General features: G+C 42.3%; 1 protein-coding gene across 4 annotated transcripts in view; it reads right to left on the reverse strand.

The window, feature by feature from the left end:
• Gria1 (glutamate ionotropic receptor AMPA type subunit 1) overlaps positions 1-25,247 on the reverse strand; it is a 355,061-nt gene that overhangs the window by 54,623 nt on the left and 275,191 nt on the right. For all 4 annotated transcript variants that reach the window (XM_070019368.1, XM_070019365.1, XM_070019367.1 and 1 more), the window contains one exon: positions 733-931. In XM_070019368.1, the coding sequence (XP_069875469.1) occupies positions 733-931 (199 nt within the window). The remainder of the gene's footprint in view (positions 1-732; positions 932-25,247) is intronic.

Consider the following 25,247-nt stretch of genomic DNA (forward strand, 5'->3'; position numbering starts at 1 on the left):
AAATTAGTGCAGGAGCTTTGATGTTTCTACAGATGGAGCTTGTTGAGACTGGTTTGGGAAAAGAGGAGGGGAGCTGAAGAAGAGCGTTGTAGGGGTGAGTCTGATCAAGGTGCAGTGTTTGTGTAGTACTAAGGATTGAATTCAAGGCCTCATATTCTCCTTAGCTTTGTTGTTGTTGTTGTTCAAGGATTGAGTTCTACCATTTGAGCCAAATCTCTACTTCCTCAAGAAGGTACCTATGACAATGAACACCCCTCCCCTTGTATAATTAGTTGATGCCAATAAAAATGTAGAAAAGAAGGAAAAGCAGCGTTCTTAGCTGTCTATAGAAAGTTGAGCAATGCTCTGAGCTTGTCTGACTTGTTCTTAGTGAAGCAGCTACTTTGCCTGCCTATAATTTTTTTTTTCTTTTGGTGCTGATGCTGGGACTTGAACTCTGGGCTTGGGTGCTGTTCCTGAGCTTTTGTATTCGAGCCTAGCTCTCTACCACTTGGGCCACAACTCCACTTTCTGCTTTTTGGTGGTTCCCTGGAGATAGAATCTCACAGACTTTCCTTCTCTGGGCTGGGAACTACAATCCTCAGATCTCAGTCTCCTGAGTAGCTAGGATTATAGGTGTGAGTAACTAGTACCTGGGTATAACGTCATAATTTTTAATAAGAAGGAAATTTTTCATGACCATGGTGGTGCTTTTAGAAAGGGAAAGAGCCTTCGGACAAGAAATATCTTTACCCTGAAGAACTCCTTTGTGGATCCTGCTTCCAGTGTCCCATAAGCAATCTCTGTTTGCTTCGCAAGATCCTCTGCGCTTTCAATAGGGGACACCATCCTCTCCACAGTCAGGAAGGCAGCCAGATTGGCTGTATACGAGGAGATGATGATCAGGGTGAAGAACCACCAGACACCACCAACGATGCGACCCGACAGGGACCTGGAGGCCAAGAAAAAAAGAAGCAACATCAGAGGCATGGACCTCAGAAGGCTATGGGAGGAGGGGCTGAGAGCCAGCAGCCCAGTAATGTCAGCAGAGCTGTCAAAGTCAATTGCTCTCTTTCTCCTCTGTCAGCAAGATGTAAGAATCGAAATGTCAGAAGAACTGGAGGGTTCCTTCATTATCGCATATAGGGAGGTGGGGGTTGCTGCCCTTCAGGGATGATCAAGTCTACAGGCATGGAGTCACGCTCTCTTTACACTTACACACACATCAAGATACATGTCAGCAGAGACACTCGTATCAATACATGTAGACATATGGACATATAGAACCATCCTTTGCAGTGCAGTTTCACTATAAATATGTGTGTATCTATATATCTACATCAATATATACAAATATATATCTAAATATATATACATATTTATACAGATCTAAATATATATTTATATATGTTAAATATTTTTATAAATATATTTATACATTGGAATATATGTTTATCTAAATAGATATTTATATCTAGATATATCTAGTTATCAAATATATATTAGATATTCAAAATATATATTTAAACCACCTAAATATATATTTATAAATATATTTCTATATGTATTCTAAAGATCTATCTATATATCTATTATATATTTATCAAATATCTATATATCCAAAGATATATACACACATTCATATATGTTCACATACATATGAATACAAATATAATCCTATACCACGTAAAGTATGCATATATATGCACTGTTGCAGAAATGTTGGTCATTATCTCATTATTCCTGTCGGCAAAAGGTCAGCAAAATTACAGTCTAGAAGGAAGGGCAGGGAGACTATCTTGGAAATAGAATAACTATAGTCCAGCCTATTGAATATAGGCACAATCTCCTGCGATCCCAATGCCACACAAAAATAAAAACCCAAGAAAGGTGAGTATAAACTGAGTATTGGTGGCTCCACACCTGTCATCTGAGCGCCTCAGGAGCCTGTGATCTAAGAATTGTGATTTGAAGTTAGATTTAGCAGGGTAGTCTACTATACTCCTAACCTCCAACGAACCACTAAAAAGCCATACATGGAGCTCAAGTGGTAGAGTGATGAACAATGCCTCAGCCCTGTGTTCAAGCCTTAGGACACACACACACACACACACACACACACACACACACACACACACACACACACACACACACACACAGGTGAACACAACAATCATAGGTGAGATAATGAGTTTTTCCTTGAACTTCTTCAAATCCTGTTCTTGCATGTTATGAAGATATACCCTTGTGTCAGGTGTTTCTACATGACTAGTCAATGTGCTTTCTGATTTTGCTAGGGTACTTGCAAATCTCTAGGTTCCCAAAGACAATGTGGGGTGATCTTCACATTACATGGCAGCAATTTTTGATACGGTAGACAGACGTGACCTTAACTTATACTGAACCATACAGTGACAAAGTCATTTGCATTCCATTTCTCTTTATATCCCACTCAAATGGTTAAGGAAGTCTCACCCTAGAGCTAATGTAGTTTTAAGCCCTTTCTAAGATGTGCTCTGACAACTTCAGACTAAGAGCCTTTAATAGATGGCAGTACTTACACTAAAACCTCTCATTTCACAAGCTATGAAATCACCAATTCAGCCGCTGAGCTGTAATAGCTAAAGAAGCTCCAGAGTTTCACATCACGCATCATTCTGCACTTTAGATTCACTCTAGGCCTACAATTCACTCCAAGATTTCTCTATGTGGAAGTTAGATCGAATTTATGAATGCAGGTAAGCATGCAGGTCGTATGAATATGTTCATAAGTATATTAATTAAAGTACACTATATGAAGGGGGGAAATTCCAGCTGTAGAACTCCTTTGAATAACTAACTTATAGTCTAACAAAATGAATATCAGGAAGCTAGAACTTGAGGTGTGTGTGTGGGAGGGAGGTGAGAGAATGGAGAGGAAGGTAGAGAAATGAAGAGAGAAAGGGAGAGCATACAGAGTTGTAATACTTAATATATGTATATGTGAAAATGGAAAAGTAAAACGAGGGGATGGGTGGGGTTGGGAGAGAAGGGAAGAGAATGAAGGAAGGAGTGACATGAATCAAAATACATTGTACTCGTAAATTAAGTTGAAACCCTTTTGTAGCAACTCCTTAAGGATAATAAAATTATGATAGTAAAAATAAAATTAATAAATAGAAATCACTCTCGACAGATGCTTGTTATTACTATATAAAAGAGTTCTCCTTAGCCGGATGCTAGTGGCTCACACCTGTAATCCTAGCTACTGAGGAGGCTGAGATCTGAGGATCATGGTTCAAAGCCAGCCCAGTCAGGAAAGTCCGTGAGACTCTTTTTTTTTTTTTTTTTTTTTGTTTTGCTTTTTGGGTCCAGTCATGGGGCCTGAACTCTGGGCCTGGGCGCTGTCCCTCAGCTCTTCAGCTCAAGGCTCGCGCTCTACCACTTGAGCCACAGCGCCACTTCTGGCTTTTTTTCTTTTTGCTTATGTGGTGATGGGGAATCAAACCCAGGGCCTCAGGCATGCAAGGCAAGCACTCTACCACTGAGCCACTTTCCCAGCCCCTCCGTGAGACTCTTATCTCCAATAAACCACCAGAAAACCAGAAGTGGTGCTGTGGCTCAAGTGGTAGAGCCCTTGCCATGAGCTGAAGAGCTGAGGGACAGCACCCAGGCCAGAGTTCAAGCCCCATAACCGACAAAAACAACAAAACAAAACAAGACAAAAATTGAGTTCTCCCAGATGCTTCTCATTAAGAGGAAACCAGAGACAGTAAACTTGTTCAAACAAGTGAGACCAGCAGGATGGAACAAAAGCTATGCCCAAGAAGATTATCCACAGGAGGAGACTGAAGCAAGCAGAGGGGCAGAGATGTGTTCATTGGAAGGGTGGTATGACTTGACTTGGAAGCACTCAACAGACATTCCAGGAAATAAAACACTGACTTTATACCAGGAGGGTATTTTTTTACTTTTTACTTTTTGTGCCAATTCTGGGACTTGAACTCAGAGCCCTACCCTAAGTTTTTGTTTTTATTTGCTCAAGGCTAGCACGCTCTATCACTTGAGCCACAGCGCCACTCCAGCTTTTTGGTGGTTCATTGGAGATAAGAGTCTCATGGGCTTTTCTGCCCTGGCTGGCTTTCAACCACGATCTTCAGATCTCTAGCCTCCAGCATAGCTAGGATGACAGGTGTGAGCCACCGGTGGCTGGCTTGAGGAACGTATTTTTGATGAATAGGTATGGTTGCAATGTTATTCTTGTTATCTTGGGAATGAGAGATCAGTGTCCCTATTTGTGCCATGGCTGACTCAGTGGCCATTCTAGGTCCCCTATGGGATACAACTCTAAGAAAGACAGAGAGCTCACAGGTCATCTGAGGTCAGGGAACCATATGAAAATCCTTTCTCTTACATTCCTCTCATCTCTGAGATTCTACAAGTCAACAAAGTCTAGACCATGTTAAGAATGAGCTCATTCTCCCCAATCTGAATGTCTGAGCTGAACTTCCTGCCTCCATTCAGCACCATGTCCCCACTGCTCTGATTAATCACCTCTCCACAAGACATCCTGCAAGATCACTTGAAAACTATTGATTACATCATGTCGATTCCTTGCTGAAAGCCCACAAAAGCCTTCCTATTAACATTCGGAATAACATTCAAACCATCTGGGGACTCTCTAGGCCCATGGTTCACTCTGCAATGACATTCCATGATACATTTCTGTACACTGATCATGTTGATCATTAGTTTGTCCTTTGTATGCAAAAAAAAAAGCTCCTTTCCTAACATATGCTGTTTGGATCCCTAAGCAATGCATCAAGCGCCATGTCTCCTTCAGAGCTCATTGTCGCCATTACAGTGTTAGAATTCAAATGCAACACTCACTAGCTCTCATGGCAGGTGAGACCTGAACTTTGTTAAGTTGCATGAAGATAAAGGAATCTTGTGGTTCTTTTATTCAATATTGTCTCTGTGTTACTCAGCACAGAGTAGGCCTTCAATAACAAATGAGTGTATGCATGCAACCTTTATTTTACAAATTATATCTATCTATCTATCTATCTATCTATCTATCTATCTATCTATCTATCTATCTATCTATCTATCTATCTATCTATCTGGATATATGTATAATTCACTTATTGTTATTATAAAGGTGATCTACAGAAGGATTACAGTTAGATGAGTCAGGTAATGAGTACATTTTCCTTTTACAGTCTTCTGTTCCTTACTCTCTCTCAGTTCACTTTCATCAGTGTCCAGTGAGCACTATTGCTACAATTTTTCACCCTTTTTCCCTCGAGTTTTGTACCCTTCCCCTACCCTCGATATACATGTGAATAGACCATATATAAAGAAAAGAAAACAGAATCATGAAAAAATAAAAATACAGATCTCTTGTTTTCATATCTTGAAGTTCAGTCTGATACATATGTAATTTTATATAAATATAGAAAGGTACATAGACATTGCTTCTTTGTGTTTCTCTAAGACAAATTATATTTTTATTTCAACCTTTAAGTAGTTGTACAAGTCAGTTTATGAGTATAATATCATCCAGTATAATATCATCAAGTCAGTTTATGAGTATAATACATCTTGATGCATATCACCTATTTCATTATTCTCTCCCATCCCTCCCAGCCCCCCAGTCCCTTGTTCCCCTGATTTCATAGGATACACATTAAATATCATGAATGCATTCTCCTCTCTTGCTCTCTTCATTTGTTTACGCCTTCCTCTGTACTGCCCTCCTCCCTCCCTCCATCTCAGTACAAGCTTTCTTGTATCATCTTATTAGACTCTGAGTTAGCTGTTCTAAGAAGGTATACCGTTTGAATTCTGGCCTGCATATGCCATACTTCCATTACTACATTTGTGTATACATCCATGTGATGCATATGTGTTTATTTGTATATTTATACATTAGGTCTCTAATTTCTACATATGAGAGAATATATACTTCTTTTGTCTCTCTGGGCCAGAGTGACTTTGTGCAACATAATTTTTTTCTGGATCCAGCCATTTCTTTGCATATGATGTCAATCATTCTTCCTACAGGAAGAGTAAAATTCCGTGTGTGTGTGAGTATGTGTGTGTGTGTGTGTGTGTGTGTGTGTGTGTGTGTGTGTGTGTGTGTGTGTGTGTGTGTGTGTGTGTATACATATATCACATTTTCTTGAACCATTCATCTGTTTAGGGGCATTTGGACTGTTTTTATATCTTGGCTACCATGAACAGTGCAGCAATGAACATAGTGTGAATCCTTATGATCTGGTGTGTCTTCAGCAATAGCATCCAACTTAGTGTTCTGATTTGCTGTCTCCTTTTCCAACAGTATTGAACTGAGAGACCAAGTTAAGTTCAAAGACTTCTCAAGAAAGCTCCTGCCTGAGGCTCCTTCTTCCTGGTTCTCTTTCAATTAGTATTTATCTAATGAGTGTTGTGAGTAGCTTTACCCTGCATGGTTATGCCCTCAGCCCCAATTTCCTTTCTCTCTCTCTCTCTCTCTCTCTCTCTCTCTCTCTCTCTCTCTCTCTCTCTCTCTCTCTCTCTCTCTCTCTCTCTCTCTCTCTCTCTCTCTCTCTCTTTCCCCCTTCCTTCCTTCCTTTTTTTAACTGTTTTTTTGTCTTTTCTCTTTTGCTACGGGGGATCGAACCCAGGACATTGCACTTGCTAGGCAAGCGCTTTGCCACTGAGCTACATCCCAGCCCTACTTTCCTTCTTTTTTTTTTTTGTTGGTTGTGGGGCTTGAACTCGAGGGTCCAGGCACTGTCTGTGAGCTCTTTTGCTCAACCACTTTGAGTCATAGCTCTGCTTCTAGTGTTTGAGTAGTTAATTGGAGAGACTTCTGCCTGGGCTGCTTTCCAACCATGATCCTCAGATCTCAGTCTCTTGAGTAGCTAGGATTACACTGGCACCTAGCTCAGCCCCAATTTCTTTTCTTTTCTTCTCTTCATTCATTCGTTTGTTCGTTCATTCGTTCGTTCGTTCCTTCCTTCCTTTGTTCCTTCCTTCGTTCCTTCCTTCATTCCTTCCTTCTTTCTTCCTTCCCTCCCTCCCTTCCTCTTTCTTTCTTTCTTTCTTTCTTTCTTTCTTTCTTTCTTTCTTTCTTTCTTTCTTTCTTTCTTTCTCTCTTTCTTTCTCTCTCTCTCTTTCTCTCTCTCTTTCTCTCTTTCTTTCTCTCTTTCTTTCTCTCTTTCTTTCTTTTTCTTCTCTTTCTTTTTCTTTTCTTGCCAGTCCTGGGGCTTAAACTCAGGGCCTGAACACTGTCCCTAAGCTTCTTTTGCTCAAGGCTAGCACTCTTGAACCACGTGAACCACAGTATCCCTACTGGCTTTTTCTGTTTATGTGGTACTGAGGAACCCAGGGCTTCATGCAAGCATTCTCCCACTAAGCCACGTTCCCAGCCCTCTGCCCCAATTTCTTAATGCAGTTATCAAAAAAAGATTAACTTGATTACCAGACTGCAAAGAACTATCTGTGAGAAGTAACTGTAGGACTGGGAGAAGAAGCTTTTCAAAATGTGACAATGGTGGGTATCAGTGGCTCACACCTGTAATCCTAGGTACTTAGGAGGCTGATATCTAAGAATTGAGGTTCAAAGCCAGCCCAGGAAGGAAGTCTGTGAGACTTGTTGCCATATCATCTCATCTTCCACCTCTCTGATAGCCCTGTGAAGTGGAGACAGAGAAATGAAGGTCTTCATTGTCTAAAAAAATCCCAACAAAACCAAAAAAATAAACCACACCGTACTGTGGTTCTGTGTCTCAAAAGCAACTTTTCAGAGGTCCACAGCAGAGCTGGGAACAGAAGCCAGGATTTCTTTGTTCCTTCCCTGCTGCTGAATATAATGGTTCCAAGGGAATTGAACCCCTAGGACTCTTCCCACCTTTCTCATCCTACGACTATATGATGCTGGATCTTGGCTACCACTTGTCTAAAGTGACTTGTCTAAAGCACAACAGATCCTTTGCTTAGCAGTGTGATCAGCAGCATCTTCAATGAATTGAACTCCTGTTTATATATGTTTTCCACTGCTGCGTAATAAATCACCTACATAGCATCTTTTTTTTTTTTTTGATGGTCCTAGGGCTTGAACTCGGGGCCTGGGTGCTGTTCCTGACCCTCTTGGTGCTCCGGGTTAGCACTCTACCTCTTGAGCTACCGCTTCCCTTCTGGCATTTTTGGTGTTTAATTGGTGATAAATGTCTCACGGACAGTCTTGCCCAGGCTGGCTTTGAACCATGATCCTCAGATCTCAGCATCCTGAATAGCTAGGATTACAGATGTGAGCTGCCAGTGCTCGGCTCTATATAACATTTTATATCAGAGCTTACCTAACTCACAGTTTTTGCAGGGGGTGACATCTGGGTTTGGGTGGCTAGATTCTCTGTTCAGGGCTTTACCAAGCTAAAACCAGGGTGCTGGCTGAGGCTGTGATTAACACGCAGCACTGGGGGCTTCTCTTTCAAGCCTGCTGGTTGCTTACTGGTGTTTGCAGGGGATGGCCACCCAGTCCTTGTTGGCTACCAAGCAATGCTGTTCTCAGTTTCCAGAAGCTTCCTGTGTGTTTCATCCCTTGAACCCATCTCATGTACAGTCTATGGGAGCATGTTAAATCTTTCTACTTTTGAAATCTCTCTGCTTTTAAAAGTGATTGGTTCAAACCCTCCCGGATCACCTCTGCATCTTGAAGTCTACTGGCTTGGGGCTTTAAACTTCATTTATTAAGTTCTTTACAGCATTATATTAGGGTTAGTGTTTGAGGAAAGACCCAGGAGACAGAAATTTTAGGATTGTGAGTACCACACTATTTTTCACTCATTTTGCCAACAGTTCTTGTTGAGCAGATACAAGGGAAATCACCCTTGGGTGCAAGTGGCTCACACCTGTCATCCTAGCTACCCCGGAGGCTGAGATCTGAGGATCATGGTTTGAAGGCAGGCCAGGGAAAGGAAGTCTGTAAGACTCTTACCTCCATTAAACTATCAAAAAAACAAAAAAAAATCAAACAAAACCCTGGAAGTGGCGCTGTGGCTCACATGGTAGAGTGCTAGCCTTGAGCAAAAGAAGCTCAGGGACAGTATCCAGGCCCTAACATTAAGCCCTAAGACAATCATGCAAACAAAAACAAACAAACAAATGAACATACCACAGCTCTTCTTCTATGACTTCACAGTCTGTTGACAGGGATGGGTAGACAATATAGTCTTGTGATTAAAATACAGACTCTGGAGTTCGACTCCTTGGATTTTCAAAAGGTATTTACCAGGCAGTTCAGCCATCATTACCACCTTATGTAAAGTTTACACCATCATCAATAATCATGAGACTCCCTTTGTTAGGTGTCCAGTTAGGGAGGGAACACAGACAGGTTTATGGACTATTCTGTTGTCTGAGAAGGAGATAATGTGCTAGGATTTGGAGTTGAAATAGAAGATTGCCAAGCAGAATAGGCATAAAACTGAGAGACGGCACAGTAGACAGAAGGGAAAAGGAAGGAATGACTTGATTCTCATCTCTCCCTGTAAATTTCTCCAACCTCAGCCAGCAGAGCACTGTGCTATGGTGCTAACCATTCAATTATGTTTGTTTTGGGTGCTTTTATGCTTTTTTTTTTTTTGCTGGTCCTGGAGCTTCAACTCAGTGCCTAGGCTCTGTGTTCTGAGATTTTGGGCTCAAAGCTAACCCTCTCCCACTTTAAGCAGCAGAACCACTTCTGGTTTTTAGATGGTTCATCAGAGATAAGAGCCTTTCTCCATCCAGGCTAGCTTCTAACCACAATCCTCAGATCTCAGCCTCCTGAGTCACTAGGATCACAGGCCTGAGCCACCAGCCTTCAGCTATGATTATTTTCTTTTTTCTCTTTCTTTTTTGCCAGTCATATGGCTTGAACTCAAGGCCTGGGCACTGTCGATGAATCTCGTTATGCTCAAGGCTAACACTCTACCACTTGGGCCACAACACAACTTCCGGCTTTTTCTGAGTAGTTTATTAGAGATAAGAGGCTCATGGACTTTTCTACCTGGGCTAGCTTTAAACCACAATCCCTTGATCTCAGTCTCCTGAGTAGGATTAAAGGCATGAGCCACCAGCACCCAGCTATGATTATTCTTTATGGTGTTTATTGGTGAAAATGATCATGTTAGATTGGATTAAAGTGGACTACGTGGAGAAAGGGGAGACAGACTGAAGAATGAAAAAGATCCCAGTGAAGAGGAGGGATGTTTGTATGATAGCTCATGTCTGAAAGGTGGGTAATGGTTCCTACGTAGTTCTAGGTGTCAGGTGTTGGTAGTGAGCTGTCTTTTCCAGCCAATCACTTTCTTTCCTTTTGTTAATAAACAGAAAATGTATCTTTAAGTGCAGATTCCATGCTGAAGGCAGGTAGGAAGGGTGTGGATGGACTAGGCTGTGGATTTTGACAGAGGTTTCCTGACCTGATCATTGATGAGGATTCACTCTGAGCCTTTGCTGTGTATTTCTAATTCTACAATTTTGATGTGTGTGTGTGTGTGTGTGTGTGTGTGAGTGTGTGTGTGTGTGTGTACACCCATGCTCATGCATTGGTCCTGAGGCTTGAACTCAGGGCCAGGGAGATGTCCCTGAGCTCCTTTTGCTCAAGGTCAGTGCTCTACCACTTTGAGCCACTGCTCCATTTCTGGCTATATTTAGTAGTTGATTGGAGATAAGAGTATCACAGACTTTTCCTGCTGGGGTTGGCTTTGAGCCATGATTCTTAGATCTCAACCTACTGAGTAGCTAGGATTACAGGTATGAGCTACTGGCGCCTGGCCATAATTTTTTCCCCAGTTATTAGATAGTCTATAATCCCCTCCATCCAGATAATGTATTCCAATTATTCAACTGACAGCTGCTTTTGTGGGTTAAAAGAATGGGACCAAGAAAACTAGAGTGCTGCCTTGTTGCTTGTTGGTGGTACAACTATGAGCAAGTTAGCAAATCTCTTTGTGCTTCTTCTTTTTATGAGCAGTTACACAAAGGAGTTTCAATTTAACAAGTCAGATTAGAAATAGAATGCATCTTGATCCATGTCAGCCCTTTTATGATTCTTCCCCCATCTCTCCCAGCCCCAGCCATCCCCTCAAATTACCTGGTTCTATTTTCACGTGTATGTACTGAATATTATAACTGTATTTGCTCACCCTCTCCCTCTCTATTTGTCTGTCCCCTCCTGCTTTCCCTTACCCTCCCATCCCACAGGACAAATTCCAGCTTCCTGGTGGCCATTTTGTTAAACTGCTAGTGAACTGTTCAGAGGAGTTACACCATTTTAATTCTCCCCAGAGTATATTATCTTTTATTCAGTGCAAACTTAGTACAACCACTTTGGAAGTCAGTTTGTAGATAACTCAGAAAACAGACAAACAAAACTAATCATAGAATTACCCTGTGATCCAGCTATACTACCCTTGAGCAACTATCTAGAATATTACAAGTTCAGCAAGGACACATGTACATTCATATGCATGCTTCTTTCCTACATGGAGTAGGTGTTCATCTTACAAGTAGCTTGAAGATTTTTTTTTTTGCCAGTGCTGGGGCTTGAACTCAGGGCCTGGACACTGTCCCTGAGCTTCTTTTTGCTCAAGGCTAGCATTCTACTATTTGAGCCATAGTGTCACTTCTGGCTTTTTCTGTTTATGTGTTACTAAGGAAATGAACCCAGGGCTTCCTGTGTGCTAGGCAAGCACTCTACCACTAAGCCACATTCCCAGCCCTGAAAAAATTCTTTTTGGTTGGTTGGGGGCCTGAACTCTGGGCCTGGGTGTTGTATACTTGGGGGTATGCATAGGAAGTAGAAAGTTATTACATAGCAATCAACTTTTGATCCCTGACACCTCCTCTCCAGGACAACTCTGACAAGGAGTGGGATCTGAATTTTCCTCTTTATTTCAAAAGCACATCCTGTCATTCCCAAGAAGAAGGAGACAGAAGGGACATCTCCTGTGCACCTTCCATTCAGCTCAGCTCCAGAGGTCAGTGAGGGCATCCTATTTCCTTTTGTCCTCTACTTCAAATGCCTATTTTTTTTTTAAGTAATGGAAATAGGAACATGAAGGCACAGGCTCAGATAGCCTGCTTCTAAATTACTGTGAGAAAAAAAAATGTCTTATGCTGCCTCCTTGCTGAACTCTGTTCAGAAAGAGGCACACTTGGTGTGGAGAATCGAGGTTCCTAGAGCAGGTAATTAGCTCTTGTCCAAATGCAACAAATCCACTGATTATGTCACTTCATCCAAGATGCCCTGTGTTGGTGGTGGCCAATCGTTCTTTTTGTCACCAGCTGCAAAGTCACTCAACATTTCCCTGGCAGAACTGGAGTGATTTAATTGCCCCAGCTGTCAGTCACTGAGTTCTAGCACTCCAGCTGGGAAGGAGCCCGGACATTGGGACTGAGTCCCAGGAGTGGGAGGAGCTGTGGAGTTGAACATGCTCCAAGGCAAGTCCAGGACTCCTTGGGCCAGTGGATTGGTCTAGCAGAACATGGAGAGTTACCTTTCAAGGAACAATGACCTTCTGTTCCCATTGTTCCCACACTGGACAGGGAAGGGGAGTGTAGTGTGGCCACAATTTGCCAAGGAATGGATGAACATGAATTGATTAATTAGTGAATTAATTAATTTATATCTGTTATTGTATCTCTGTTTATGTATGTATATTTATCTATCATCTATTATCTATCATCTATCATCTATATCTATATATGTATCTATGATCTCTATCTACCAACATATCTATCTATATCTCTATTATCTCTATTTATAATCTTTCATCTATATCTACCATCTATCTATTAATCTATTTATGTATCTATTTATCTACCATCTGTCTATCCATATCTATTTATCATCTATATTTATGCATCTGTCTTCTCAATTATCTAGCATCTATATCTATGTATCTATCATATCTATTTATTATTTATCATCTCTATCTTTGTATCTATTATCTATCTGCCTATCACATCTCTCTCACTCTCTCTAGCTATCATCTATCTATCTACTTGTCTATTAGCTATCTATCTGCTGGTCTACATCTCTCTCACTCTTTCTCTCTCTGTGGATCTATCTGTCTATCTACCATGCATCATATCTATCTATATATCTTTCTATGTACTATCTGTCTATCATCTATATCTACTATCTATCAATTATCTGTTGGTCTATCATCTGTCTATCATTTAACTCCTCAAAGTATTTCTTTCCATACATGGGAATAATTAATCTTGTATCTCAGCTTGCAAGAATTCCATCATATCTCACACTTGACAGAGACACAGCAGGGCTTGGGTTGTCCCTTGTAATGATAATGACAATGACAATGGTTGTTTCTGGAAAGCTCCTCTTAGCTTCTTGGCTTCCCATTTCCTGAGAATCTGCCTACCTCCTTGCTTGGTCCTTCTTAGGTTCTTTTGCTGGCTTCTTTCTGCTAAGTTTCAAGCTGTTGTACCTAGAGACTGGGCTTTAGCTCTCTCCCCACCCTTGTCTACCAACTTTCCCTAGTTGATTTCTTCTAGTCCCATGACCTTTATATAAAGATGCTGACACTACCTCCATGTAAATCACCAGCCCCACTTCCTGTTCTCTGAATATGTACTTATTTCAAAACACCAAAATAACCATCTACTTGACTTCTCAAACTTGCAATATTAAAAGCAAAATTCTCAGTGAATAACCACCACACAGCTCCAAATAAATACAGCATACTTGTCTCAGGAAATGACAACATTGTGTCCTCCCTACTGTCAAATATCAGGATGTAAGTCATTTCTGACCTACCACCATAGCCAGTCCATTAAAGCCCATCATTTCCTGCCTCTCCACACCTTCACAAGTATCCTTTTAAATACTAGAGACTAAAGCTGGGTGCTGGTGTCTCATACCTGTAATCCTAGTTACTCAAGAGGCTGAGATCTGAGGATCATGGTTCAAAGCCAGGTGGGGAAGAAAAGTACCTGTGAGATTCCTATCTCCAATTAACCACTGGAAGTAGAGCTATGGCTCAAAGTGGTGGAGCACTAGCTTTGAGTAAAAAGCTCAGGGACAGCAACTAGGCTCTGACAAAATGCTCACTGAGCATATACTGTATGTATGAAAGATTGTACACACACTTTTTTCAGGAGTGACTATATATTGATGGGAAATACCTAAGAGGTTTCCTTTCAAGGAAACCAGTTTACTAGTAGAGATGCACCCCCACACAGAAGCCACTGTACAGTTCTGTGGGGGTGGGCAGACATAGTTAATCCATGGTCTTTAAAGGGATAAGAAAATCAGAAGGAAGGTGCTGGAGAAGCTTCATGGAAAGGGGACTGAGTGGGATGATGCTCAGCATTCTGAAATAGAAAGAAGGACCCATGTTTTCCTTTCTATGTGGAATCTAGATTTAGTTTACAAACTCATCAGTAAATATATTAGGTGCTATGCGAGTGTACACAAATGTATTCACTGAAACACGGTAGCAGACTGAAGGGACACCTCTAATACTCCAATTCCTCAGAAAGCCAAAATCAAAGTTGATCAAACTAAAACATCAAGAAGTAAGAGCTTGAAGGGAATGGGGTGGAGTCAAGGAGAAAAGGGGTAGTCAAATGAAGAGGAGAAGAGGAGGAGAATGCAGACAGGAATCCAAAGTATAGCCTACAAAGTTAAGAAATGTGAGGGAAGGGTTGGGTAGGGAAGGGATAGATGTGACTGTGGGAAGGGGTGACATTGATTAAGATATATGGTACTTATAAACTGATTTATGAAATGGCAACTCCTTCATACAATCACTTATAAATAATAATAATAATAATAATAATAATAATAATAATAACAATAATAACAGACATTCCTTAGAGGGAAGAGCCTACGGTATGATGTGGAGCTTGTGTGAAATAGAAGCAACTAGGGGACCAGAATTCCACATGGCAACATTCAGCCATCCTACCCCAATCCCCAATCTCTTGGGGAAAGGAGCATCCATTTCTCAAATCTACATCCCTCTCTTCAGAGGCACCAGATAGGCACCCCACGTCGCATAGACACTCAAGTTCAGAGTGGTGAAAGAATTTAGGAAAGGTCACAAAACAAACACACAAAAGAGTAAACTTCACCAGACTCCAGTGGGACAATCTCACCTGCGCTGGGCCTAGGATCAACATTTCTCCATTTCACAGTTTTACCTCTCAGGTGCCAGCCTCCACCTAGCCCAGTTCCTAGATATAAGACAATATTTGGCACTGCTTTGGTGCCGAGAAAGTGGGACTTCCTCTGTATATATTTTTGGGGTTTATGTTCTTAGAAGAAGCCACTTTTTTTTTTATAGCGGCTTCTGGACAGCCCATAATACCAAAACATATGGTTTCTTTGCATCCGGACCTTCCTCCCCCAACCCCTAACTGAGCTTCCAAGGGTTTGTCATCTGTGCCTCAACATATCTGGTATTTCAAATCGTTTGTGTTGGGAATATATTTAAATATGGTATGTTGTGTTATTTCTTTTTTTAATAGGCCCCTCCATCCATCAGCAAACAGGAGATAAGTGAACACCGAGTGCTTCTCTGTTCTAATTAATATTTACTTGGCTTCAGCACATGGCACATATTCACAGAACTATTTTGCTTTAAATAACCCACAGCAAATGCCCCATTTACCAGGTATTTTGTACCATATCCCCTTCGTACCCTGTTCCCTGCATGTTCAGACCCTTCTTCCCACCCATCGCCAGCTGAGCCAGCAGAGCAGCCTCTGAGTGAGCAAATGGTTTCCTCTTTCTCTGTGCACCCACAACCCCAAAACTGTTTCTTCAGAAGGACCCTCTGTTCTTTCTGAAGCAGAGGCAAGAATTACTCAGTGGGAGTTTGGAGGCTGGATGACTTGTCTTGCCATTTAATGATAATGGGTGGTTAGGAGCAGACTATTCTACATCTCTGAGCCTCAGTTTCCTTCTGCCTATGAAATGGAGCTCCCCTGAAAGGGCTCTGAGGAATGAGCTGTAATGAACACGGCAGGCACCTGGTGGGAGCAGTTACCACAACACAGAAATAAAAGATGACATGGAAACACGTGGAACAGATTGTGTGTGAAGTGAACAAAACAGATTGTAAAGCAAACGATGCTACGTGGGCCCGTTTAAAGCTCAACCTGGGAAGAGACAAATGGTTGGAAGTAGGTATGTATGGCAGTCACATACAAGCTTGGATTTACCTCCTTCATTTTTTTCCCCCTGACACTTGGGCTTCCTAAGTCAATACTGGCAATTTTTATTTGTTTATCACATGTAGGAGACACGAAATCTAGTGGTTCCAATTGTAGACAATGAAAATCATCCAATCTGGGTTCTAATCCCTGCTTCCTCTCTCTCTCTTTTTTTTTTTTTTTGGGTCCGGTCATGGGGCCTGCACTCTGGGCCTGGGTGCTGTCCCTCAGCTCTTCAGCTCAAGGCTAGTGCTCTACCACTTGAGCCACAGCGCCACTTCTGGCTTTTTTCTTTTTGCTTATGTGGTGCTGAGGAATGGAACCCAGAACCTTAGGCATGCAAGGCAAGCGCTCTACCACTAAGCCACCTTCCCAGAACCCTGATTCGTCTCTTTGTGAGGGAAGACACAAGGCAACTGTAAAGGTAGATTGGGATGGAAAATGGCTGACATCCTGACACTTGGCAGACAACATGGGGCCCCACTGTGGTGCATGCGATTTCCATAGTGCCTTGGGCTCTGGCTCAAAGTGGCTCTCGGTCTTCCCACAATGCCCTGGGTCCCATTCAAAATCCTAGTGATGTCACACCTCCTGCAAGACCAATCAGAGTAACTTCCATACTCCTGCCCTTCCCAGCCCTCCTCCCAATCCCCCACCTTCCCCCCAGATGGGGAAGCACAAGACTTCAGGCAATCAGCAAAAGTCCATGAAGGGAAGGTTACCCTGGGGAACCTTCCTCATAGTATACCAACTGCCTTCCAAGAAGACCCAAACGACTTCTGGCTCCTTAGGAGCCCCTCTGTGGAAAGTCTGTACTTCTGCTTTCAGTAAGCTCACTGGTGTTCTTCATTATTCTTCTGAATTCTTTACCCAGCAGAGACACAGACCCATACCCCTAAATGACACCAGTTGTGTCTCCTCTCTGAGTTTCCACTTTCTCTCATCTGTAAAAACAGATGAATATCCTTCTCATGGCAGCCATTAAGGTGATGTTACCTTTAAAATGACTTAATTGGCAGATGACAAGGTGTCAGGAAGAAGAAAGGAAGGAACAGGTATGGACAGGTTCTCTCTGCAGGGATGGTATTTTAGCTGAGAGCTAAAGCTTGAGAACAGGCTAAATGTGTGAAAAATCTGCAGGAGAGCCATCCCAGACAGAGGGAGCCGGAAGAATCAAGATTTCTAGACAGGAAGAAGCCTCCATGTGTTCAAGGATTGGCAGTACAAGGTGATTCTCAAGAGCCAGCCAAAGACTAGATCAGACAGGGCCTTGCTCACCAGCTGGGACTATGGCGTGAATGGTTACCAGTGCAGCTCCAAGTGTTGCCTCCTCCAAGATGTCTGCCTGGCTAGCAGCCATGACTTCTACACGCTTACTTCTCATTTCTCTAAATGCTTTGGCATTTCCCCTCAGAACCTCTTCCTTGTTCTGCATGTTTTCATTGTTAGGACACCACTAAATAATGAAATAATTAAGGGAGTTTTAGATGGCTTTATAATCATCTGGAGCCCAAGAAAGTATTTGTCTAGTGAATAGAAAATTCCCTAAGAAAGCAATTTGTAATACAATTCTCTGAGCTTATATAGAAAGGAAAAGATTTTTTTTTTACACAAATGAATAACAAACACAGGGTTGTAAAACAACCACTTATTCTATGAGTCAGCAACACTATGTACAGCATCTTTGGGCCTTTCTAGTTTTTTTTTTTTCCCCTCTGGAGTAACAAGGCCGTGGTTGGAGGCTCAGTGGGATCTGGGCTTTGCTTTGGGTTGGGCACGAGTTGGAAGCAAACACTGATGCTCTGTTCCTCATAACACCTGTGTCTTGGTGTCCAGCATTGTCTTTGTGCCACCTCCACACATGTCCAGAGCTCATGCCATGTGTGACAGGAACCACCCTAATGTGGCCCATCATTGAGGATTTTGTTGCAAAGGAGAATCTGCTTTTGCAAATATAATTTATGTTTGCTAATCAGCTGAACTTGAAACAGGGCCATGATCCAATGGACCTCATCTAATTTGAGAGTCTATTTAAAATTTTTTTAAGTAAAAAAAAAAAAGGAAGAGTTTTCTCCAGCTGGAGACAGAAGCAGTCAGAGAGGTCTGGAGGAAGGGGGATTTCATGTGAGGGAAGGAGGCCTGGAACATGAATGTAGAACAGCCTCTAAAAGCTGGGGGAGGGTGTGGTCCCCACGGCTGGCAAAACAATGGGGCACAATTCTGCAAATATCAGAAAAGACTTTGGGAAGAGGGCTTGATCTCCATGATGGCTCAATCCTGAGTTGAGAATGAAGTCCTAGCACTGTGGCGCTAACCTGCAGAACTGCAAGCTAAAGGACAGAACTGCCAGCCATCACACCATGTTCTCTTCCACAGCTCTCGGTCTTCCATTGGTGATGTCTGCAGAAAATTCTTAGCCACCTGACTTAGTTCATTCTCCACTTTTCCACTTTTGTTTTCTGTACAATCTGATGGTGAAGAGCAAAAGGTCCTGCTGCCATGAGTGAGAGTTAGCTGTCTTGGTTAGGAAGTTAAGGACAGAAACAGGATGCTGGGACTTACACCCGCCTGATGAGGACTATGCCACATTGCAGAATGCCTTTTTTGTTCCCTTCAGGTCACCTGTGCTTGAGGTCCTTGCTCCTAAATAAGCCAGGAAATAGATTCTTCTAGAGGTGGCAGAGGAAGAAGGCTCAGTTCACACTGTATTTCAGCCCTGCACAGCCCAGCTCAGACTGTGACCAAGCTAATGTATTTCTGTCCTCTCAAGCTGTTAAGTTTTGCCCTGGAAGCAATGACATACTCATACAGGACACTCATATATGGGAAGAGCATAGAGATTTGGGGATGCCGTCTTCTAGCTGTTGTATTTATTACATGTCTAGAGCCCTGGCCTGGCCTGGCTTACTAATCCTGTTCTTTCCAAACCTTTTCCCTCAGTTCTCACTCTCAGATCACCATCTGGAGATGTTCTCTCTAACTGCAAAATCTACCTCAGACAGCAGCATCTCCCAGAATCATTGCCCATTTGATTTTATTTGCTGTGCTATGTGATGATAAGATAAAAAACACCCAAGCCCCAAATCTTTGTTAAAAACAAGTAAGATTATTTCTTTTTTAGATTTATTTTATTAATGTGGTAAGGATATATGACATGAGATTTACTCTTGTAACAGAATTTTTAGGGGTGTGTGTGTGTGTGTGTGTGTGTGTGTGTGTGTGTGTGTGTGTGTGCTGATACTGGACTTTGAACTCAGGGTCTCTGCACTGTCTCTCAGCTTTAATACTTAAGCTATAGCTCTACTTCCAGCTTTTCCTTGGTTAATTGAAGATAAAAGTCTCACAAACTTTCTTGCCTTGGCTAGCATGGAACCATGATCCTCCTATTTCAACCTCTTGAGTAGCTAGGATTACAGATGTAAGCCACTGGTGCCTGGGCTGTAAGAGGATTTGAATTGCACAATGCATTATTTTTTACACATAGGAGCAATGTTGTACTGTAGGTCTCTAGCGAAGTACTGGGGTTTGAACTCAGTGCCTTGCACTTGGTAAGCAGTTGCCTTACTGCTTGAGTTACGCTTCAGCCCTTTTTTGTGGGGGGTGGGTATGGGGGTTGTTTTACTGATTTTTTTTTTCAATAAGGACTTGAGTTTATGCCAGGGCTGGCCTTGGATGTGATCACTCCTTCTATATCAACCTCTTAAGTAGTGGGTATTAGAGGCACACAGCACTGTCCTTGGCTTATTGGTTGAGCTAGATCTCAAACTGTGACTATTCTGGTCTTTACCTCTTGAGTAGCTGGAATTTCAAATGTGACAAACCATGCATGCCTGGCCATTTGAGTTCAACAGGAGTCTTATGTGGACTCATTGGTAATTCTCCCTTGGCCAGCCTCCATTCCTAGTGCTCACCATCCCATTGAAGGATTCTATGAGTTTATTTTTGTACTTTATATATAGATGAAAAAAATGGGAGCATAAGGATTTGTCTTTCTTTGCCCGGTGTCTGCACCTCATGGGTGTAACTGCACTGTCTTACCCATTCTTCTGTGAGTGTGTGCTTAAACTTTTTCCATGTCCCACATTTTGTGATCCTGATCTTACTACTTTTTAGATTAGTACCCGGAAATAAGATTTGCAATATTACACAGTGGCTGTTTTAACTTTTTGAGGAACATGCTTTCCCCAAGTGGATGTATCATTTTTTCATCTCTACTCCCAGAGGACAAGGATTTCAGTTTCTTCATATTTTTGCCAGAGCTAGAATTCAGACATTGCTTTTTCAAGGTATCTGTCCACAGTGGGCGTGTCCGCTGAGGGCGTGGTTAAAGTGGGTGCGGCTAAGGCCCAATGCTCCTCCTAGGCCTACTCCCCAGCCCTCCATCCCTGTCTCCCTGGACCATTTTCTGCCTCTTCCCGTTTCTATGGTTTCTGCTGTGATCCCAAGCAAGCTGGAGGGGAGGAGCAAAAGCTTCAAACTTGGACTCTTTGGCAATCCCTAATATCAGGTCCTCGACAAATGTTCCTTGGCTTGAACATAACATTGAAAACAGAATTCACTGCAGATCCAAACATTTGTTCTCTTCTTATGTTCCCCCACATGCTCTCCAAACTAGGGTGTTAATAGGCAAAGCGGGTAACTTTGCCAGTTTACCACAGAGAATTTAGCTATCAGCATATATTTTTTTAATTTAAAAAAATGGTTAATCACGCCATCAACGACACAGCTCAAGTCATTTTGAAAATTGCCAAAGTAATTTCTTCGCCTTTTTTTTTTCTCTCTTCTCAGCAATCCCACCTCTTTCCATGCCTTATACTAAACTGACAGTTCTAATTAGCGATCATGAAAACCCAAGCTTTGAAACCTCTGGCAAACTAGAAACGAATTTTCCAGAAATGTCATAGGGCTTCTTTTCAGGAGAGATGTCATGTGTGTTACAGGCTGAGCTTAGGTGAAAAGGGGAAGGAATAAGAAGTTGAGGAAAGATTCTCAGGTTCCTGCCTGGTCTCTAGGATGATTTTTACTCCCTGTGAAAAGCTGCATGCTGGTTGTTCAGGAGGCTGAGAATCATGATTAGAAGCTGTCCTAGCTATGAGACTCATCTCTAATGAACCACCTGAAAACCGGAAGTGGAGCTGTGGTTCAAAGTGGGAGAGTACTAGTCTTGGAGCAAAACAAACAAAAAAGTCCAGGCACAGCACCCAGGCCCTAAGTTCAAGTCCCATAACAAACAAACAAAAACTTTACCTGAGCTGGTAAATTTTTGAAACTCATCTCCATTTAACCAGCAAAAAGCTGGAAGTGGAGTTGTGAGTCAAACGGTTGAACACCAGCCTTGAGAGAAAATGCTAATAGAGAGCACAAGCCTAGAGTTCAAGCCCTCATGTACTAGCACCAAAAAAACAAACAAAAAGAAACAACAACAAAAAACCCCACAATATTGTCTGTGAATATTGACACATACACACACACACACACACACACACACACACACACACAAATGTGACACATTAGAGTGACACATGCTCTTTCCAGAGCATGCATCAGTTTACCCCTCACAGCTTTGTGTACGGCCTGTAACCTAACAGCTGAATCTGGCTTGGCTATACCAGGAGTCAACAGCAAGTCTATTTTGAGGCTGACATTGATATTTATTCCACAGATGGCCAGCCAGGGTGCCAGATCTGATGCAAATATTTCCCATGTGTAGAAGAGCTCAGACCAGGAGGAAGACAAAAAAAAAAAGCTCCCCAAAGAAGGTGATATTCTCCAGGCAAGTTCCAGAGAAAACACAAGAAGCAAAGACCTTAGGGATGAAAGGAACAGAAATCAAATGACCTCCCTCTAGGGGAAGTCAGAGGAGATGCAATAGCAGCCATCTTGGGAAGGGGCAGCATGTGGGGGACAAGGCCCAGCCGGAGCCCATTCAGCTGGGCCCAGAGGGGCTGGAAGCAGGCTCCAGTGGAAAGGAGGTATGGGGTGGGAAGCAGGGGTTGACATGAACCATTATACAATTTTGAACAAACATTGACTCGTAGGTTGGACAAGGTCTTGGGCTGAGGTGGCAACAAGAACCAAAGTATGGCAGCAGATAGGTCATGTAAGTGGGCAGGTGGTTACTCAGATTGCCCAGAAGGGTGGAACAATACTGAAAAAAAAAAAAAAGAAACTGAAAACTTTAATAGATTCGGGAGGTGGGTGTGGGGAGTGATGAGGACAAGGAGGGCTTGCTCAATTTTTTGGGGGGGGTTCCATAATTAAGATTAAATTTTTTGCAAGTTGTCCTATATATTTATTCTTCATCTGATACTATGAGGAAAGCAGTATTTAGCTCCGTTTTATGGATGGGAAAACTGAACCATATAAGTCTAGGTGTCTTTGCAACAACACACAACTACTCAGAGTCTTGATTTTCTTCCTTCCTTCCTCCCTCTCTCCCTCCCTCCCTTCTTCCCTCTTTCCTTCCTTCCCTCCTTCCTTCCTTCTTTCTCCTTCTCCTCCTCCTTCTCTCTCTCTCTTTTTTCTTTTCTTGTATGTGCTCATCCTGGGGTTTGAACTTAGAAACTGGGTGCTGTCCCTGAGCTTTTCTCTTGCTCAAAGGTAGTGTTCAACTATTTAACCTACAACTCCACTTCCAGGTTTTTTGGTGGTTAAGTGGCGATAAGAATTTCATGCCTGCTTGGGCTGGCTTCAAACCATAGTCCTCAGCTCTCAGCCTCTTGAGTAGGCATGAGCCACTAGTGTCCTGCAGGATTTTACTTCTTAACCCCTAGGATAGCTTGTCTGTCTGTCTTTGTATCTTAGGCTTGGGGTTGGGGAAATCTTAGATGCATCAGTGCTATTTTTCTCAGGTGGAAAGCACTGGGAAAAAGAAATACCCAGAAATGCTGGTGGAGCATCAGCTACCTAACAGCCCATCCTACCCATGACTCCTACAACACTATATTTTCCAACCTACTGGTAAGTCCTGCAGAGAGCTTTCTGTGTGTCCATGCTATCTAGATGGATGCTTGGTTTTCTCTGTTGCTGGAGGTGTGCTTCTGGGAGCTGGGCGTGGTCTCCTGAGATCCTTCATTCCTTGTTTAGCATCTAACAAGGATGGGAGGAAGGGGAAGGAGAAGTCCCTGACCACATTTTTCCTTCAGCTTCTTAGCAGTTAATGATTAAATTAGCAATGGAAGGCTGCCTGAGAGTAAGAAATGGGGTAGGCCCCAGGAGAAAGAAAACTGCCTGAGATAAAAGAGGAGGAGAGGTACCTAAATCTATTAGAGCAGCCAACTATGTTAAAAACCACAGACAAGGTACCTACTTCATTTCCAATCTGCCTTGTGGCTTGTTAGAGGATCAAATACAACAACAGATGACTGTACTCTGAAAAAAAAATCAATCAAAACACACTGCAAATGAGCCCTTATGGTTCTGCTGTTGTAATACAGTGAGTTAGAGACTGGAAGCTGCTTCAGAGACCTTCAAGGTTGTCCTGATCATTTTGCAGGTGAGGAAAACCAGGCAGAAGTTCAGAGAGATGGAATGACTTTTTCCAAAGTCACCCTGGAAATGAATGTTGCAACCAGCTTTAGATAGTAAATGCCCCACTTCAGGCAGAGAGCTCTTTCTACTTCAATCAAGCATTGCTTTAGAAGGATATTGCACAATGATGGATAGTCAGGTCAGTTAGGACTAGAGAACTTGCTTAGCCACTTATTAATTATGTGGTCTTGACCAATTTATGGAATCATGGTGTATGTGTGTGTGTGTGTGTGTGTGTGTGTGTGTGTGTGTGTGTGCACGTGCACGTGTGCTTGAACTCAGAGCCTTGGCTTTCTTGCTGAAGGCTAGCACTCTACCACTTAAGCCACAGCTTCCTTTCTGGCTTTTTGCTATCTAGTTGGAAATAAGAATCTCTTAAATTTATCTGACCTGGCTGGCTTTCAACCCTGATTCTCACATCTCAGCCTCCTTTCTAGCTAAGATGACAAGAATGAAGTTCCAATGCCTGCCTGGAGCCTCATTTTTTTTTTAATCTGGAAAAAAGTGGAATAGTTCTAATTGTGAACTCACAGGGTTGTTATGAAGATTAGATAATGGGTAAAGAATGGTAATGATTATCATGATAAGTTCATGATTGCACATTTTTTCTATAATGTTCAATTATCCATTCCAAATGAAGACTGACCTGAATTTCAGAGGCACCCAGCCCAACCAAATACATACAAATTCTAATTTGGCTTTCTCTTATATTTTACTGATTGGATCCATAGTGAGTCAAAACAGAATGCTTTTCTTTAACAATTCACAATACTAGCTCTAGCCCAACCCCAAAAGTTCACCAGGGAATCAAGTTCAAAGCAAGTCCAAGAGGCTGTGTATGTACAGTATTCCAAGTGGAACTGAATAGCTCATGCAAACGACCGAGGGAGGGTAGAGGGAGAGATGAAGGTTGATGCAGGATTAGAAGATCTATTATGTTGCTGCAAAGAAGTCCTTATTCCAAAGTGTGAAAGGCTTAGAAAATGAAGAGCTCACAAGTGTGAGCTGATCCTGCTCAAGGGAATTGTCGTGTGTACCATCAAAAATAATTGTCTAGGTTGTGCTGTGTCTTCAACTGAAAGCATCAGACAAGATGGAAAATACCATGTCATGAAAATGAGTTGTGGGTTCAGTCATCCCTTAACCCCCAGCAATCACACACAAGGTATGAGGCTGAGACATCTCCTGTCTACACAGGAAGCATGCCTCTCCATGCCAATGTGTAGAACCACATTTTGTCTACATGAAAATAAAAAGCTCTCCCTTCTGCCTCAGGTCCCTTCCCAACGTCTCTTTACTTACAGAGAGAAACTCTGATGGACATGATGGTAGATGCCCACAAAATAACAGCATATATACATATTCATATCTTAGGGAAAAAAAGACTTGGAAATTTGAGATCTATTTTTTTGAGGGGGTGGGGGGAGGCTGATCCTTGGGCTTGGACTCTGGACTTGGGTGCTGCCCCTGAGTTCTTTCATTCAAGTCTAGGCCACTTTTTGAGCCACTTCTGGTTTTCAGGTGATTCATCGGAGATAAGAATCTCA

This window comes from Dipodomys merriami, unplaced genomic scaffold (genome assembly GCF_024711535.1).
Source record: "Dipodomys merriami isolate MVZ:Mamm:240054 unplaced genomic scaffold, mDipMer1.0.p SCAF_130, whole genome shotgun sequence".
Classification (NCBI taxonomy): Eukaryota; Metazoa; Chordata; class Mammalia; order Rodentia; family Heteromyidae; genus Dipodomys; species Dipodomys merriami.